General features: G+C 44.5%; 1 protein-coding gene and 1 long non-coding RNA gene across 2 annotated transcripts in view; both read right to left on the reverse strand.

Annotated features, from left to right (window-relative positions):
* Nucleotides 1–629: 629 nt before the first annotated feature.
* The window catches only part of olfm3a (olfactomedin 3a), a gene marked incomplete at its 5' end in the record, with an annotated part of 20,989 nt that continues 2,161 nt past the window's right edge, over nucleotides 630–19,457 (reverse strand). Inside the window, 5 exons of the mRNA XM_063206129.1 lie at nucleotides 630–1,307; nucleotides 2,622–2,728; nucleotides 5,904–6,123; nucleotides 7,838–7,993; nucleotides 18,768–18,931. Coding sequence (XP_063062199.1) covers nucleotides 630–1,307; nucleotides 2,622–2,728; nucleotides 5,904–6,123; nucleotides 7,838–7,993; nucleotides 18,768–18,931 — 1,325 coding nt within the window. The remainder of the gene's footprint in view (nucleotides 1,308–2,621; nucleotides 2,729–5,903; nucleotides 6,124–7,837; nucleotides 7,994–18,767; nucleotides 18,932–19,457) is intronic.
* On the reverse strand, nucleotides 17,445–18,426 carry LOC134455072 (uncharacterized). Its single transcript, XR_010036008.1, has 2 exons — nucleotides 18,275–18,426; nucleotides 17,445–17,521 (listed from the first exon to the last, which is right to left on the reverse strand). It is a non-coding gene; the product is annotated as an uncharacterized LOC134455072 (long non-coding RNA).

Here is a 19,457-nt window from a genome sequence, read left to right on the forward strand (position 1 = left end):
GACATTCATGCATGGGTGCCGCTGATAAGCTGAAGGCTCTGAGATGTAAAATATCGCAAAATAAGGCAATAATTTGTATTCAGCAGCAATGGACGCTTGTTTGGATCTCAACAAAAAAATATTCGGCTCTTTTGTTTGAATGTAATCCATCCTCGGTGCGTAGTCCATTCCATACTCTTGTGTCCCTTTCGCATATCAAAAGGCAATGTCTTCTTCAGTTCATAAAAAATACAGACTGTAAAGATCAAGTGATGAAGCACCCATTCCCCCCCTCTCTTTCCCCAAAAACAACTGTGAAAAATGTACAAAATGTTTCATCACAAACTATGACCCAATATTAATGTTTGTGTGTGTGTGTGTGTGTGTGTGTGTGTGTGTGTGTGTGTGTGTGTGTGTGTGTGTGTGTGTGTGTGTGTGTGTGTGTGTGTGTGTGCGTGCGCACGTACAGCATGTGCAGCCTGTGTGTGTGTGTGTGTGTGTGTGTCTGTGCGCATACAGCATGTGCGGCCTGTGTGAGTGTGTGTGTTTGTGCGCATACAGCATATAGTATAGTATGTGTGGTGTGTGTGTGCATGTATGTTGTATGCACGTGTGTGTGTGCGTGTCTGGGCATGTACGTCTCCCTCCCCTTAGGAATCGTCCTCGGTCTTGATGACGTGAAACAGCGTGACGTTGAACAGTACCTGGTGCCCGTTGTTCCAGCCGTACAGGGCTCTGTCGCGCGGGTTGTAATCCAGCATGGACATGTGAAAGTACTGGTTGTGGAAGGGGATGTCCGTGTACTCGTACGTGGACGTCTTGGTGTTGTAGGAGTAGTAGACCTTCGCGCCGGTCATGTGCGAGTTGGTGATGTACAGCGTTCCGCAGATCATGAAGGCCTCACCGGCGTTCCGCTTGGAGTACTCCGTGTTCCACGTGTGCAACACCTCCAGCGTCTCGGGCTCCAGCTGGGCGATGACGATGTTGCCGGCGTTCTGATTGGTGGCGTAGACGGCCCACATGCCCAGCTCGTCGGCCATGAGGTCGATGTCGGACGAGCCGCCCCAGGTGTAGGGGTAGACGTTGTGGAAGCCGGCGTGCTCCAGGGCGCGCTGAGCCAACACCCGGCCCGTCTCGAAGCTGTACTTCACCACGATGTTGCTCTGCTCCTTGTTGTAGTAGAGCGAGCCGTTGTACACCACGTGGTTGGTGCCCGCCCACTTGTACGGCAGGTAGTAGGTCCTCGACTCCAGCCCTGTCACAAAGTCCGCCATGCTCTTGTACTCGCGCACAATCTTGCTGTTGGTGTAGCTGTCCATGTACCAGACCTGGAATGGGGATTATATTAGATTAGATTAGATAACTTTTTATTGTCCCCGAATGGGGATTATATTAGATTAGATTAGATAACTTTTTATTGTCCCCGAAGGTAGATTAGATGTGCAGTCAAGTGATCTCTACTCATGCAAAACACTAGCCAGAACTCGCCCTCCTAATGACGCAACACCTTTAACCTTGGTACTAGTCAGGTCAAAAGCAATGCAAGTACTTTCTGAGCTCTGCAGAATTCAGGAACTCCACCCGGTTTGATGTTCTATTGGGACTAAGAAAATGTTTGATTTAAGCTTTGGCACAGCCTTTTCTGGCCTCGACCAGTAGCAAACCAAGGGAGGTGGGTCAACCATGCCATTTGAGAAACGTTAATTGTTATCCTGTAGGTCAGACCAAGTCTCGAAGAGAATTGAAAGTCGATGATAATCAGGCAAGCAAAACATGCAAGATGCAATAACGACAAGTGAGCAGGAGAGATATTGCCAGAAGTTTTGAACGTTCCTAAACTTGCAACAGTACAATATATATAAAAAAAACAACCTCCATAAATTGTTCCCCGTGTAGCAAACAAAAATATAGGGTTCAATATGAGTTCAAGGATTCCAACTTCCTCAGAAGCCAGCAGCTTTATGGGGACTCATATTGGCACTTTGTCAGCAGGGATTCTATCTACGGCTGCTGGTGTTTTATCACTCTCCACATTGTAAAAAAATACACACAATTCATAAGGTTGGCATTACAGTCCTTTTCAAGGTGAGACGTGGATAGCTCTAGTACCGTACACGAGAACAAAAACTTCTGACTCCTCTTTCTCGCCTATCTTTTTTTTCACTGTAAGAACCAGCGCTCTTGTGTATTCCTTCAAGAAAAAAAAGGACATCTAGTAAGAAGATCAGATTCCTGTCAGCTGGAACGCGCACGACAAGGTCTTGACCGAAGCGAGTGTTTTTTTTAAGCTTTGCATTGTAGCAAATGTCCTGGGAAATAAAAGCAGTGTATAAATAAAGCAGACACATTGTGAGGCCTTTAGATTGAAATGAGGCGCGTGTGGGAACGCCAATTACCTTGGCATCCCCGCAGCTATTGTGATCGCCAGCCAGTCAGCCTGCATGCCTCTGCTCTGCTCTGCTCTCTCACTCAGACTCTGAGCAACACTAATGCTTTTATGTGTAATCCGTCGTTCTGTTTCCCTGACTAGAGAGCACAGAGGCCTTCCCCCCAGATGAAAAAAAAGAAGAAAGAGAACGCGGCAGAAGAAAAAGACAGCGAAATAAAGAATGATGAATAGCGGAGCCCACGCCACTACTCACTCTGTTGTTCCTGCTGGATGCCAGCGGGTCAGTCATCCAAGCGCCGAATCTCGTTCCAGACGTCTTAATGGTGGTCGGGCCGGTGATTTTCATTAGTTTTCCACATGCTGTTAATAAGAGAAGAATGCAAGAGATAAAAACAGTTATCTTTTGTGTTTTAAAAAAAAATCTTACTTGTTTATTTGATGGCTTCTTCCACCGGGCATGGATCGTATCGACCACCACAGGGAGATGTGCCATGCATGTTCAAAGCCTGTTTCTCTGGAGCGGTACTACTGCCATAATACTGCTACTACTGCTACCTGCAGACACTGTTGACTGCACCATTACTGCAAGACGAATGGGAAAGCAATTATAATACATTGGCATCAGCTGTATGGCATACCAATAGCTCTCATTCTAAGCTGCATTTCCAGAGTACAAAAAAAAAATCTACACACGGACAGTATATACTGTAGGCCTATGCATGACTCTGGTGCCTTATAAATGACTGAGCAAAAGGTATGTTTTAACAGGCTTTCAGAGATGCAGAAATACAGTAACCTTGATGACAGAAAACAACAAGAGCGCCATAATTTACATTAGATTTCATTAATATTGACAAGCAGCATGTGTGCGCCCGCGATAATTAATGAACGTTGTCTTCCAAGGGCATCGCTTTGTATTACAGACACCCCGAGTATTTCCACTCATTATAGCTGCTCTCCCCCCTGCCTGCTCAGATTCATATGTAATAAAACTAAGACAGAGCATCAGAGAGTTCGGGGTATCAAGTGGCAATTTCCTCGTGTTTGCTTCACTTTATTCCCCTCTCCATTTCGTGGCATTGCGTGCCCATGGAGGGTGCCTTTGCCGTGCATCAAAGCCAATGAGCCGTCGAGGGCAAAATCCATAATTTCCACATGACGGATGTTGAGGATGCCGTGGCTGTTATCTGTGATTAATGCGCGTGTGCGTGTCATACGAGACGCATTGCTGCGTTTCGGCGCCTCGTGGCGGAGACACAAGACAACGCCTGCCTGTAAGAAGTCTGTCATAACAAGTTTAGCACAGAGGGCCGCACTGTCGCTTCAGCCTCTCAGATGAAACACAGCCTTTCACAGCTTAAAGGAGAGTCAACCGTGCAGAAGAGAGAGAGAGAGAGAAAGAGAGAGAGAATGCCAGCTACTTGAGTCGATTTGTTTTTTTCTCTCTTTCTTCTGTCCTTTCATTGCAACCTAACAATACTCCACTACAAAAGTTCAATAACGTGCTCCCTTTGTGCATCGAGGAAGGAAACCAATTAGTTATAGCAGGGCTACCAAGAGCTTGTCTCCAAATCAAAGACTTGTGAGTGCCAAGCCAGCGTAACTTGTCTTTTGCGGATGAAGTTAAAGAGCTCTCAACGCCATCTTCACTGCTACTTATTGGCCCACAGAGTGCCATGCTCACAAAGAATTCTTAAGGAGACTAGAGAAACACCATGGGCTCTCCTCTCCACATCAGTTACCTTCTGAATGGAGGTGCTGTGTGGCTAGGCATCACGTCATTTCATTAGTTAACTTTCTCCCTTCCTAAAAAAACAATGGTACGTCCCAGACGTACTATTAGTAACACACTATATCCACATCAATCAACGACTTCTTCAGGGCCAAAGAGATGATTGCAGACCTCACGGAGGCAGCAGGGGGAAATCACACTTTCATTGAAAGTCGTATTGCCACAGCTATATTTTTAACCGTCACTGGGTCTCAGAGCCCCTTGAGCCCCCTTATCAGCAGTTGTCTGTTGGCTTGCCATGCCTCTGATAGTCCCTATCACAGTAAAATGATGGACGATGAATACGGTGTAGTCATTATCAAGGGCAGCCATAACAGTCATCGTTCCTTAAAATGACTGAGCAGTGCACACTCTATGTTACAAGCCATGCACTGCTATGCAGTATATTTGCATTAGATATCAATCAAGCTGGTCACGGTGGTCACGTTTTTTTTTATTTTTTATCGAGGGCTGTAAGTGGCCATGATGGAAAAATGATAAAGAACGAATGCAGTGTAGGCATCAAGGGCAACCAAAACTGCATGAGGGCCCCCGTTTCCTATGTAAAATCACTGCGCACAGCCATGCGTCACTGCATACTGTATGTGCATTAGCCTATTACACACACACACACCACACGATGAGACATCAATCAACCTGCCCACTGTCAAGGTTTTTTTTATCATGTCCCTATGATGGAAAAATGTCAGAGACTGTAAGTGAAAAAGGCAGTCACGTTATCATCACCAAGGGCAGTCAAGTCAATGACAAGTCAAGACCAGCAGTCCCTTTACTCGGTTTATTCATGCAGTTGATGTCAGGGAGTCGGTGAAGGGCCATGGGGTCATGTTGGGGTCATCATCGTTAAGGGCAGTCAAGTCAAGTCACAAGTCGAGCAGTCACCTTACTGAGCCTATTCCAGCAGTTCATGGCAGAGAACAAATGAATGAACATGTGGTTATCATCACTAAGGACAGTGAAGTTACTGGGGTGTAGTCATTATTATTGTGTCATAGCTAGTGCAGCTGTATCATGTAGAGGCCACTGTATACCGGTATGCCAGTGGCGCATCAGGTTCGAATCTGTCCTGGGTGATCAGCCAACCTCATCTCTTTTTTCAGATCATTGCTGTCTTCTCCCACACTGTCCTATCCAAAAAAGGCTCAAAATGTTCAACAAAAATATTGAAAAGAAAGAAAACAAGCAGTTGTCCCTCCTGAGTTTATTCATGCAGTTTCTGAGGCGGCTATCCCGGCTGACCACGCACCTGTAGAGCTCGTCGTAGGCCCCAATCCTTGGACTGAGATGAGCATGGCCGATGGGCTACTGTACATGCCAGTGGGGACCCAGGTTCGAACCTAACCTGGATCATTACCCAGCACTACCCAATCTCTCTTTTCAGCTCATTCCCTTTCCTCCCTCATACTGTCCTATCCAATAAAGGCACAAAAATTCTCAAAAATATTGAAAAAAAAGAAAAGGCCATTTGAAATGTTGTTTATACCGTAGGGCTAGTACACCGTAACTGTGTTGTTGCTCGTTGGGCAAGGGCACCGTACCATTATGTTAGTGACCTTGGTTCAATTCCAACCCAAGGTTTCTCCCAATCTCTCTCTCTCTCTCTCTCTCTCTCTCTCTCTCTCTCTCTCTCTCTCTCTCTCTCTCTCTCTCTCTCTCTCTCTCTCTCTCTCTCTCTCTCTCTCTCTCTCTTGTGAAAGCCCAAAGAAACCACTAAATAAAAAAGAAGCAGCCATCCTTCCTTACTGAGTTTGTTCATGCAGTTCCTGAGGCGGCTGTCCAGGCTGACCACACGCCTGTAGAGCTCGTCGTAGTCATAGGCCCCGATCTCCTCCTGGATGGACATGAGCACGGCCGACAGGTTGCGGATCTCGTCCTTGAACGTCGAGATGAGCTTGGCGTCCGTCTTGTACTGCTCCAGCACGGGGATGAGCGGCTGCAACTCGTCCATCTTGTCTTGCAGCTCCTGGAGCAGAGTAAGACACAGGTGGGTACAACAGGCGTGAAGTACTGCACATGAACAGGACATGTTGCACGGGTGATTTAACGCGTTCAAGCTCGATGATGTCCATGCTCTCTCTCTCTTTCTTTCTCTCTCTCTCACACACACACACACACACACACACACACACACACACACACACACACACACACACACACACACACACACACACACACACACACACACACACACACACACACACACACACACACACACACACACACACAGAGAAAAAGACACAGAAAGAGACACAGAAAGATGAGAGCACAGAGAGGTTTGAGAATTGCCAATCACATAGAGTATAGATACACTGGCCTAGCTGTGCAGTGACGGCTGTGCGGCGGGTGGGACAGCTGCAAGATATAGTATGGAACTGAAGTCATGGAGACAATCGATTCCCGCAGAGATGATTTATGACAAGCGCTTTCCGTCCGAGCGGCTTCCAGTATCTCACTTAGGGCCAATAACTCAGCTTTAGTGTTGTATGTATGTGACCGTACAGCTATGGCCAGCCCCAGAAGTCACATAAATTTGTCATTCACACGCACACGTAAAATTGAACGCCATTGAGAAACTCGTATGATTTTTATGAGAAGTGGTAGTCTAATGGGATCCGTTTTACAGCAGTGAATGGGTGCTTTCACCTGTGCGACGAGACGATCACTTGGCCATTTATCCAGCACACTGACTGAACTATTTGATAGATTACCGATTGTGTAACATATATGGATATTCCATAATAACTCCTCAGCGGCCAAGCCCATCTGTACATTACATCTAAATGATGTGTTGTTGCTCATGTGACAAGAAAACACTAGCTTGATGAATGTTCTTCCACATGACAGTGCGCTATTCTTCAGACAGACAGGCAGGACCGCTGACAGCTTTTGCTGGGCCCAGGACAAAATCATATGAAAGGGCACCCTACCGAATACAATACAATGCAATGGGGACCCAAATCTGGGACCCCTGTCTCCCTGGGCCCGGGATAACATACCCGTTTGTCCCCCTCTGTCAGCAGGGCTGCAGACAGGCACTGCCACGTTGTTGATGCGTCAAGACAAATGGAGCACCTTTACCTTGAAGTTCCAGTGTAGGAGAGGATAGGCATGCTCTCGAGATATCCGCACTGACGATGGCTCAAGGCCAACCCACACCAGTTGCATTTACGATGGAATCCTCTAGTGAAGACGCATCGCTTTACTTTACCCACTGCTTGCAATTGCAGTCAAAAGAAAACTTCAAAGAAAAAAACATTCTCTAAAGGATAGTCTGTGTGTGTGGTTTTTTTTTTGGGGGGGGGGGTCTTGCCTTAATTGGACAGGACAGTTTGAGAGGAGACAGAAAAGTAATGAGAGACAAAGACAGGGAATGACCTCAGGCCGGAATCAAACCCGGGTCTCCAGCATTACAGTCAGTGCCCTAGCTGTTTGAGCCACCGCCACGTCCTGACATTGTGTTTTCATATATGAGTACAACATTTTTCCCTCACTATAAAACATTGCAGCCAGTTAAATATAAAAAGTAAGTTGCCCTGCTGCCTTAAGTTTGCAAGGGAACTCGATTTGGGTTAAGTCTCGAAGTGAGTTCACTTACAAACTCAAGGCAGCAGGACGACGCAATGTTTTACAGTATATTTTACCTTGAAGTTCCTGCAATGTTTTACAGTATATTTTACCTTGAAGTTCCTGGCCATGATGGCCTTCCTGTCGTCCTCCATCTGCCTGAAGGTGGTCCTCAAGTTCTTCATCTGGCTCTCCATCTTCATGACGTACTGGAAGTCCCTCTGCGTCCGCAGATTTAGCACCTCGATGGACTGCGACATGTTTTGAACCTGTTGGTATTGACAGACAAATGGACGATCAGGACCTTACGAATCCACCTTTACTACCCCACCCATTAACCCTGCCCATTTCAACGTTTGTCATGTTCTCACAGGATTTCCAGTCAGTCTACCGTTAGGCTGCCCATAGCCTTTCTAAACGATTCAGCACCAGCAACGGCTAAAGAGTAATGGTGCCACACTTGTAACATTGTATTTAGTGTACAGATGAGGTTCAGAAAAACATCAATATACTTACATGGAAAATGTTAAAGTGTTCTTTAGGCCTTATACAGGGCATAGTGCATATGTGTTCAGCACATGTGTAGAATGTATTAGTGTATTTTACTGCAAATACTACAATGACATTTAATAATGGCTGAACTACTAAGTGCTAAGTAATGCACTGGCTGATTTAGTACCTCTGGTCTTAATTTGAGCCTATGGAACACACATAAATACTTTGTCGATGTAAAAGGTTAAAAGTTTAATTGTTATATTTTTAATTACAGACCAGCTACAGTACTGCAAAGAAGCATTAACATCCCACGCATGCACTCAAGTAAAAGCTCTGAGCAGCGGAGGCTGTTGCATGCTGGGAGGGGTAAACTAACACGATTTTCTGATGACAGGCTGTCCTTTGTTTTGAACCTGTTGGTGTGAGAGACAGATGGATTGTCAGGACCATATTGTCCATGTGTTAAGCACTAATATGCTTCCATGGAATATGTTTCATTGTGTTTTGGATGTGTGGTTCCCTTCATCAGAAGAAAGGCACATCATCTAAACATCTCTCACCACTCACATGCGCTGCAATAATGTTTTTTAGATCACTGCATAAAGTTATATCGAAATATGGATGAACGATAATAATAATAATATTTATTTCATAATAATGTGTTTTAAAGATGTATTTCAGTGGCAACACTGGCTGATTTAGTGACTGTGTTCCTCATTCAACCCCATGAAACACACATTCGTAAGTGCTGTTGTTGTTTGATTCGTGTTTATGTAAATGTCTAGAAAGTTTATTCCTTAGATTTTTAATTACCAACCAGCTCCTGCAAAGAAGCATCAACATCCCACACATGCTGTATGCAGTCAAGTAAAAGCTCTGATGGGGCTGTGGCATGCTGGTGGGGGGAACGAACGCGATTTCCAGATTACAGGCTGTCATTTAGCCACACAGCATGCCTAAGCTGTTATGCTGTTCTTGAGATATGCGTGGGCACATGCCGTCTTGGTTTCCACACAAACAACGGAACACAGTGTAATTGTCTGATGCTATTGTGACTAACAGAGTTTCGCCTGTGTTAATGCAGTTTTTGTGACCTCTGCTCGGTAGAAGTTATATTATCTTGTATGCATCACATCAGTGTATTATAGCAAGCAAAGTAAGACCTTGGGGGGATTCCAAAAGAAGGATTGGTTGAAAGTGACCTCAGAGTACAGGGTAAAACAGTGTAAATGAGCTGCGCCATTGTTATTCACACCTGGCTCGCAGTGGGGGAAGCCTCATGCAGACTTTAAATAAGGACATTTAGTGAAGGATGAATGCAGAGGTGCTGTTTTTTTATGTTTGGGAGATGAAACAACAAATGCTATGCAAGTCAAAGTGATCATAAACTATGAAATAGATCACAGAGGAAAGGGGAGCACCTGGCACTGTGGAGAGCATTTGTGTGTTGTGTTGTGTTGTGTTGTGCCCCCTTCAATCACGAGGTCAATCAAGAGGTACACCTGTAAACTGGCTCGTCTGACACATTACCGTGCAGAAGAGACTAAAGTGTGGGCTGTAACGATACACTCAACTCACGATTCAGTTCGTATCACGATTTGTGACAGTTCGATACACCCCACGATTTCTGAAATGTATCTCCAGTGAAGTTTGGAAACACTATCACATCAAATCATAAGGTTGTTTTCTGGAGTAATGGGTAATAAAATTTGAAAGGGCATATCACGATACTGCCTCCTTGTATCACGATACAGTATCGTGACTCTGTGTATCACGATTTCTCGGTTCGATACAATATCCTTACAGCCCTACTAAAGTGTATACAAACAGGTGTATGCAGGGCCAATTGAGCACAAAGTTGACATACCCATAGCATCATTTTCCCTGAAAAAAATCAACACCTGAGCTTTTCCAAGACAACAAGTTCCTTTACGATGACACTATCCACTTATCCAGATAACACTAGTTATCCCATTGCTGTAAGCCATCCTTGTGTGAGTGTATGTGTATGGCTGAGTGTGAGGTATTCACATTTCGAGTGCTTTAGGTACAGTGCTCTGCCAAGTGTTGGAATGCATAACATAAATGCAGTCCATTTACCATGTACAGTACCAAGAGATCTCAGAGAGAGTCCATTTACCATGTACAGTACTAAGAGATCTCAGAGAGAGTGATACTCCTCCCTACAAGAAAGCACTACAATGTATTGTAAGCTGTAGTGGAATTGTAAAATCAAACCAGTGTTTGGTAGTTATTTCAAATGTTAAAATAAGTATTCAGTGTTAAATGGCACAAGAGATGGAAGAGATATGCCTCTTTTAGAATTGGGATAATTTTGACATTTTTTTTTATTTCAAGAGGGAGGCCTTCCCATTCAACTTTAGTACTGACTGTAGTTGTACTTCCCCTTTCAAACTATCAGCAGCCAAGGCAAGATTGCTCTTCTCTTGGCATTGCTCTCAATGCATAGCCTACTTAACTGTAAGTAGACAGTGATATGACTGTAAGAAGCTTATCCACCCAGCCATTATCAACACCACTGTGAGTATACATTGTTCTCCTAAAAGTTTTATTGTAGCTTTCCAACTATTTTACTCACACCTCTACTTTCACATCCACAGGAGATTTGAGGCCCGGCTCCTTGAGCTCATGTTGTGTGCCTTTATCCTTTTTTCTTTTCATTTTTTGTCTGTTTGGTCCAGCTGCACTGTACTGTGGATGTGTTCACTGCTGGTAATTTTATTTTGCATTTACCAACTCTCTCTCTCTCTCTCTCTCTCTCTCTCTCTCTCTCTCTCTCTCTCTCTCTCTCTCTCTCTCTCTCTCTCTCTCTCTCTCTCTCTCTCTCTCTCTCTCTCTCCTCCTTTCATCTCTGTCCATCAATTGCTTCTTATCACGTTCTTGACTGTCACATCTTAATATAGCCACAAGGCCAAGTCATGCTTTAAAAAATGTTACATCCACTCAACATGCACAATAATGTCAAAATTAAATGGAGCTATTAATTCAAGTGATTATTCGTATCAAATATGTGGTAGAGTTTGTAGCTGAGAAAAGGATGTCCGAGAGAGAGAGAGAGAGAGAGAGAGAGAGAGAGAGAGAGAGAGAGAGAGAGAGAGAGAGAGAGAGAGAATAGAAGAAGAAGAAGAAGAAGAAGAAGAAGAAGAAGAAGAAGAAGAAGAAGACAACGAAGAAGAAGCATCCATGGATCAGGCATCAGAGGCTATCAGCATGGTATGTCCCCCTTGGCCACATCCCATTTGTCTTACAGGCCTTAAAGTGAGCAAAGTGCAGCCAATCCCTATGGTCCCTGCAATATCGACAAGACATGACCTATTCTGCTCTGCAAAACTGCAAGGCAGTTCACACACGGATAGTTCACAGCACAAGCTGCCAGTTTAAGTTCAGATTGGAAATTGACTTCGTAATTTTTTTGTAGATTGCTTGCTTATTCTTAAGAAGGCAGGCTACATCAATGGTTCCCAAGCTATCATCACTGGGACTGGGTTTTTGAAAGCATTTGATCTACTTTGTTGGTATGACTATCCCTTCAGAGGTCGCTGTGACAGATAAGAGCAAATTGAAGCCACATGCTGTGGATTCTTCAAGAACACTTGAGGGCATTCCTATTTGGAGTATCTCCATTTCTTTATTGTATGGTAATCCCTGCACTTCCATGAAGTCCAAAGAAAAGCTGTATAGTCAAAGAAGTCATCAGTCATTTTTGTTACGTGTGAAATCTGCTTCTCATATTCAATTCAGGTTGTTTTAACCAAAATACTTCGCCCACTTTGAAGACCTAACCAAACACCAAAGTGTTTCAAGAGTTATCTGGACTCACATCAAAGTTCCACAAAATCTTAAAGCAAACAGAGAGAAAGACAACATTTCACTTTTACCTTTCAGTGCCTTTTCATCTTACAGTATGCGAAGATGCTCCTGGATTTTCAGAACATCAAACACTTCTTTTTGGTTTAGCATATCTCATCTGATGTTTTCACACTTAAATACATGTTCACTTCTGACACTTGCACATGGAATGCTGTAGTTTTGAGGTTATGTAAAGAGACTGGGTCAATTGCAGTACACAGAGCAGCAGGCCAGCGCTGCAGAGAAGAATATGATTAATTCAACTAATTGAATCCCTAACCAACCTCTGCTCTGCAATTCTGCCACAATTATGCCTTCGGAAAATATATTCCGCAACCATGCAAAACCGAAATGGGAGTTTATTTTGCTTCCGTTTCACATAAACTTACAAAATCCTGCAATGTAGCCATACTTATATCCTCTCACTTTTCTGACATATACTCAAAATGATCTCTCTCTATGCATACTTCATCATCCTTATGCAGAATACAGAATAAAAATGAAGAATACACTTCAGAATATAATACATTATGCATATGTACTGAGAGGGCTGCCTTGGTGAACATAGTGCAACTCAGTGAAACCAATGTCTAATAGAAGGTGTTCCTTATGAAATAAATATGAGGGCTTCTGCTAATATCACACATCATATCACACACAATATAGCCTATTGCAGAGGTTCCCAAAGTTCACCATGGCAAGGCCCCCCCATACACCGATCGATTCCAGCCAAGGCCCCCCTAGCATGGATTGTGCTACACTATGTTTTTGTGCATCCCCTTTCACAACCATAGTCTATAATATAATAACGTAGTAGTAGTAATGTTCAGAGATGCAATTGATTACTTTATAATAATGGGAATATTGTTCAACTTATTGTGCGTTTATTTTGGTGCACATTAGTTATTTAATTTATGCAAATATTTATTTTGTTTTCCTGCCAACCCGCCGCGGCCCCCCCTAGCACCCACTCGCGGCCCTCCAGGGGTCCCTGGCCCCCAGTTTGAAATCCACTGGCCTATTGTACATACCAGCCTGATTGTATCGTATCATGTTTATTGTAGATTGTACAGTATATATTGTTATACAGTAACTGCATATTGCTTAATTACATGCCCTACATATTTACTTCTATAGCTTACTACTTCTTTGCATCTTTGGGCGGTTTCCAAAAGACATCTCACTGTACTTCTACACTCTTCTTCTTCTACACTCTTCTTCTTCTACACTCTTCTTCTTCTTCTTCTTCTTCTTCTTCTTCTTCTTCTTCTTCTTCTTCTTCTTCTTCTTGTAGCATCAGGAAGTAACCTTAGACCTACAGATAATAAATCCCAGAGTTTCTTCTTGTCAGAAGTCAGAGCCGTAACATCGAGAACATATCTGGACCGTTCCAGTCAAGCATCTGTCTAGCAATAGTCAAGTCAGCTATAGCGAATGGCAATCTAAATTTTTTCCCCTCCCGTTTGACAACCTCATTTTTAAAGAAAATGGATCGCTTACAAAAATGTCTAATGCATTTCAACAGGCTGATGCATCAATGTCACCTGAGGCATTTTCGTCTTTAGCCACTAGAAATTATCATACTTAACCCAAATGCATCATCACCATCATCATAATAATTGCCCTCATCATCATCTTTGTTCGACATGTTGATGAAAATGTGGCCAATACACATTTGAGATGGATGCCTATTTCACATATTTCAAATGTGTCAACATCTTTACGGTAAAACTGAACATTTACCTCTGCATTAAAACTGAAAAACATGCCTGAGCATTTATTTCAGACTGGCTAGCCAGACTAAAAGTGAAAATTTTAGTCTGGACTACAAACCGTTGTCTTTATGGTTCAAATTGCCTCTGCACTGCCTTGGACAATGCAACGACCAATCAAACAACTGCTTTTTGTTTGCCATAGCCATTCTACTTTCTCCACTGTCTCGTCAAAGCCCACCCCAAAGACTACGTGTAACACAGAGGTTAAAAAAAAACCCTGTGATGATTGGTGACCAGGGGATGGTGCCTCTTGTGTGTTGCTCCTGCGATCCAACAATGAATGAGGCTAGACTAACTTAGTTTCCACTCAGGAGGAAAATCACCAGCCTTCCTGACCTCTTTACCGCGTCTAACACAATACAATAGGCCATCATCTCCACATGCACTGTTACACTCTAGGGAAGATGGGCGAGTACAGAGTCCCTTCAAGACATGAAAACACTCCATGAAATGCTCCTTTATGAAATGCAGTGCTCCTTTTTTTGCAATACTCCTGCCCTTTTTGCTAAGAGGAAAATGAAATGAAAACCTAGATATACAGTAACTTCAAACACAGCTTCATGTAACCACTCAACACGATAAAAGAATCTGAAATGTGCTTTGATTTTTCTTAATTTAATATTTTGTTTCGTTATTATTTTTTCACTGCATGCATCAAATGTGCTTTTTCACATGCAGTTAACACATGATTTGTATGGAGAGGAATGGCTTTGGATGTTTCTTTTTCCAATATGTTTGGTTGTTACGTAAATGGTCAAAAATGCTCTACCTATCTGTGACTCCTATCGTCCTATCTGTGACCGATTAAATCGCAAGGCACCTTCCCCCCACCTTCCTCTGTTCAGTCACATGCAGTGAATTTGTGATTCCTCCTAAAGTGGAAATAGCTTTGGATGTCTCATATTTGTGTGGATGTTAAATGGTGAAAATGTTCTACTGATCTGTGCATATTTTTTTTTTTACCTCCCTCCCTCGCATGCAGTGAAGTGAAATACGCTTCCTCCTATGTGAAATGGTTTGCATAGGGAAAGGCAATCTGCATGTAAATGAATGGTTTACAGATTTCCCTTTGATTAAAGCTGAGAACATAATTTTCATTCACAAAGGCAAGGATTAAAGAAGAACAAAACAAAAGACAAAAAACGAATAGCTAGAAATCACTTTGACATCAGATTTATTAAATCGGAAATGTTGGTGTGTGCAAACACGCCTATCTTAACGCAAACACAGGAAGCCCTTCATCTCTGCTGGCAGGGGCGATGTTGGACCTGATAAAGTAAACTAACCGAAGCGAACCACCAGCAGCTAACTGGCCAATGCTGTGTGAGGGAAGCCAATGCATTTTACCCCCTCCATCCTTCCAACCATACCTCCCATCAACACACACAGGCACACACGCATGCACACACGCATGTATGCAGGCACGCACGCACGCATGCACACACACATGCACGCACGCACACATGCACTCACGCACGCATGCACAGACACACGCACACGCACACGCACACACAACCACACACACACACACACACACACACACACCCACGCACCCACACACACACACACACACACACACACACACACACACACACACACACCTACACACACACACACACACACACACAGAACTTCACTTTTACCCTTTCAATCATTGCCCGCACAGAATCATCCTCCACCTTACTCTGGCACTGAAATGAAAGCTTCCCCCCCCCCCCCCCCCCCCCCCCCCCCCCCCCCCCCCCCCCCCCCCCCCCCCCCCCCCCACCCCCCCCCCCCCCCCCCCCACCCCACACACACACACACACAACCTCATACACCAAAGACCCAAACCCACTTACCCCCCACATACACACACACATACACACAAAAGACGCCCCGCACACACACATACTGTACACACAAAAGACCAAAACCAACTAACCCACACACATACATGCATGCACGTGCACACACACACACACACATACACACGCATGCATGCACACACGCACGCACACACGCACACACGCACACACGCACGCACGCACACGCACACTCTCTCACACACACACGTGCACACACACCAAAGACCCAAACCTGCTCTCTCACACACACACAATCAAAGACCCAAGCCACCCACTCCACCCATCACCCCTTGCCCCCCCCACCTCCCTGCACCAGCCACCCAACCATTGTGCACCCAGCCTGCTCATGCATTAAGAATTCAGCATGTGCACTAAGCGCAGTTCCTTAACACTGATAGCAACATGGGCTACCCGCAACCGATCTTCTCAGTCTCTCTCTCTCTTTCTCTCTCTCTCTCTCTCTCTCTCTCTCTCTCTCTCTCTCTCTCTCTTTCGCTCTTTCTCTCTCTTTCGCTCCCTCTCTTTCTCTCTCTTTCTTTCTCTCTTTCTCTCACTGAATCTCTCTGTCTCCCTCTCTCTCTCTCTCCCCAGCCCCTCTGGCAGCTCCTTCCCTTTTTTCCTTCCAAAGAAGCTGTTGTATCTCTCTGTACTGGGAACAGTGAGCGGCAAGGTTCATATAAATCATAAATGAAAGGCAAGCTGAGCGCGGCAACGCAGCACGGCTGGGTCTCCGTGGCATGCGTTTGCATATAAATATTGCCCGTTTTTTTTAATCCCTCCATCGTTTTATTTCTTTCTCGTCGTCCGTCTTTTTTTTCTCTCCCCCGTCCTTTTCTATTCTCACTCCAGGAGGAAGTGTGTGTGTGCAGGTCGTTAATCATGAATACAGGTATTAATGACTCCACGTTTCCAAATCAACCCCATGCTGAAGGGTCCGGATGAAACCAATCACTGCGACGCACCAGGATGCCAAGGGGAAGGGGGGCTGGGTGATGAGGGGGGAGGAGGAGGGTGCCTTTTAGCTGAAGATGCGGAGAGTGACAAAAGCAACATAATGGTGGGGGGGACGAGTTTGTGGGGGCGAGGCGAAACGAAAGGTTAAGCTTGAAACTGTCAGTGTGTGGTGTGTGTGTGTGTGTGTGTGTGTGTGTGTGTGTGTGTGTGTGTGTGTGTGTGTGTGTGTGTGTGTGTGTGTGTGTGTGTGTGTGTGTGTGTGTGTGTGTGTGTGTGTGTGAACATATAGTAAATATAAGTAAAAAAAAAAAATCTCATATTTGAAGAAACACTCTCTCTCTCTCTCTCTCTCTCTCTCTCTCTCTCTCTCTCTGTGGTAGAGAATAGTGTTGAAAAGTGTTGGGAACAGCTCAGGAACTTAATTTTCCCATTTGTGGCTACAGTGGCTACACTGTACACTGTGCCTGTGTGGATCCATGGAGGGGCAGGATTCATGTGGAGGGAATAGAGAAACAGAAGTGAGTCTGAGAGAGAAAGCTGTTAGGGACCAGCTTGTGTGAGTACAGTGAAAAGACTAAAATCCCTCGGGCAAAAACATGCATTAATGTCCAGTTGCCTGTGTGTGTGTGTGCGGGTGTGTGTGTGTGTGTATGTGTGTGTGTGTGTGTGTGTGTGTGTGTGTGTGTGTGTGTGTGTGTGTGTGTGTGTGGAGAGAGTGTGTGTTCCGTTATCCCACGGAAAGGGCTTGATCACGGTGCGCCACAGGAATTACTCAACTCAATTTTCCCGTTTGTTTCTTTATTTTGCTTTTTGCTTTGAAACATCAATGAATGCGGTAGCAGCAGTAGGTAAAAACCTGAAACAATATCAAAATAAATACAGAATCAGGTCTCAACAAGTTTGGATTTTAAACTTCCCCATTTCTGTACAATATTTACAAATGTCCATACAATATTTACAAATGCCCATATGAAACATCAAACACATCAGTGCAGCAACATAAATGACAAACATAAGTAGCCTAATCATTAATCCATTGACCATTATTTCAATCACTAAATTTTACCCTTAATGCACATGAAGGACCACATTAAATGCAGCAGTGTGTAAATATCAAAAGCAGATATAGTCAGCATCCATACGATTAACATTTAACCCTCATCTCAAACAAAAGTAAAGCATACATCAAGAGGTAAATAAGCTAGAAGCGTGTTAACATTAAGCAAGTCAACCTTACAATGACTCCATTTCCCACAATGCATGTAGCGAGTCAGAGGTTACTCGTGCCAGCTGACTAATTCCTAACCAAATGTTACATCCAAATCAACTACAAGCCATTTAAACATTAGCAGTACATGTTTCAAATGAATGTTTGTCTTCACTTAAGATAAGTCACACAACACCTAACGCTACGCTTTGACAGGCAGTTTGGAGCTACAACACATTACAATTGATTCACACGCGAGCAGGGAAATGTTTGTCAGTAACCACATGGAAAGCGTTTACTCGCAAACCGCGGATTAGATGCTACAAATGCACTTTCAACATTACTGTTACAAGATAGCAGAATTAACATGTAACAGAAAGTATTAAAAGACAAATAACTTACTCAGTGGCCGCACACCGGATCAATTTTCGTGACTAGGGCGGAAAATCTCTCTGCTCCTTTCAAGGAGGAAGCAGACCACATGACCCTGCGACGCTCGTACTAGTTAAAGGGACAGCGCACCATTTCTCTGCTTTGACATTACTCTTAGGAAACAAAACAGTGTGTGTGTGTGTGTGTGTGCGTGCACATGCACGTGTGTGTGTGTGTGTGTTCATGTATGCATGTGTGTGAGAGAGAGAATGTATGCATATGCGTTTATTTATGTGGTAGGACGTGTGTGTGTGTGTGTGTGTGTGTGTGTGTGTGTGTGTGTGTGTGTGTGTGTGTGTGTGTGTGTGTGTGAGCATACATGTATATGGGTCATGGGAGCATGGTCTGTGTCTGTGTGCAAACAGGAATGTGAGTTTGCGTGTTCCCTTGTGTGTTTATGAATGTACAGTGTATTGTATATGAACGTGTATTCATGTGTATTGCAGTGACTGTATGGATATACCTTTTCCAGCAGCTGCCGGAGCTGCCTGCTCTTGGCGTCTCTGGAGCAGAGGCTCTGTTCCGGTGCCACCACCGTGCAAATGCAGCGCCCGTCGGCATCCTGAGCCGAGCTGTACACCTGCCAACCCTCCTTTGGACCGATAGTCTGCACTCCAGGACACACACAAGAATACACACATATGTGCACACATTAGCCAACAATGTGCACGTACACACACACACACACACACACACACACACACACACACACACACACACACACACACACACACACACACACACACACACGCACGCACGCATGCATGCACGCACACACACACACACACGTATGCACGCACTCACGCACGCACGCACGCACGCACGCACGCACGAACGCACACACACACACGTACGCACTTACACACGCAAACACACACACACACACACACACACACGTACACACTTACACACGCAAACACACACACACACACACACACACACACACACACACACACACACACACACACACACACACACACACACACACACACACACACAGGGAACATAATTAATGAGAGTCCAGCTCGCTCGCGCACTAGAAACCCCCACTAGCCACGATTCGCACCACCGTGACAACACACAATGGCCAAATGAAGACAAAACTCTCTGCCATGTTGGTAAGGTCAAGCACACACATGCCTTGGGACATTGA

This window comes from Engraulis encrasicolus, chromosome 9 (assembly GCF_034702125.1).
Source record: "Engraulis encrasicolus isolate BLACKSEA-1 chromosome 9, IST_EnEncr_1.0, whole genome shotgun sequence".
In the NCBI taxonomy this organism is placed as follows: Eukaryota; Metazoa; Chordata; class Actinopteri; order Clupeiformes; family Engraulidae; genus Engraulis; species Engraulis encrasicolus.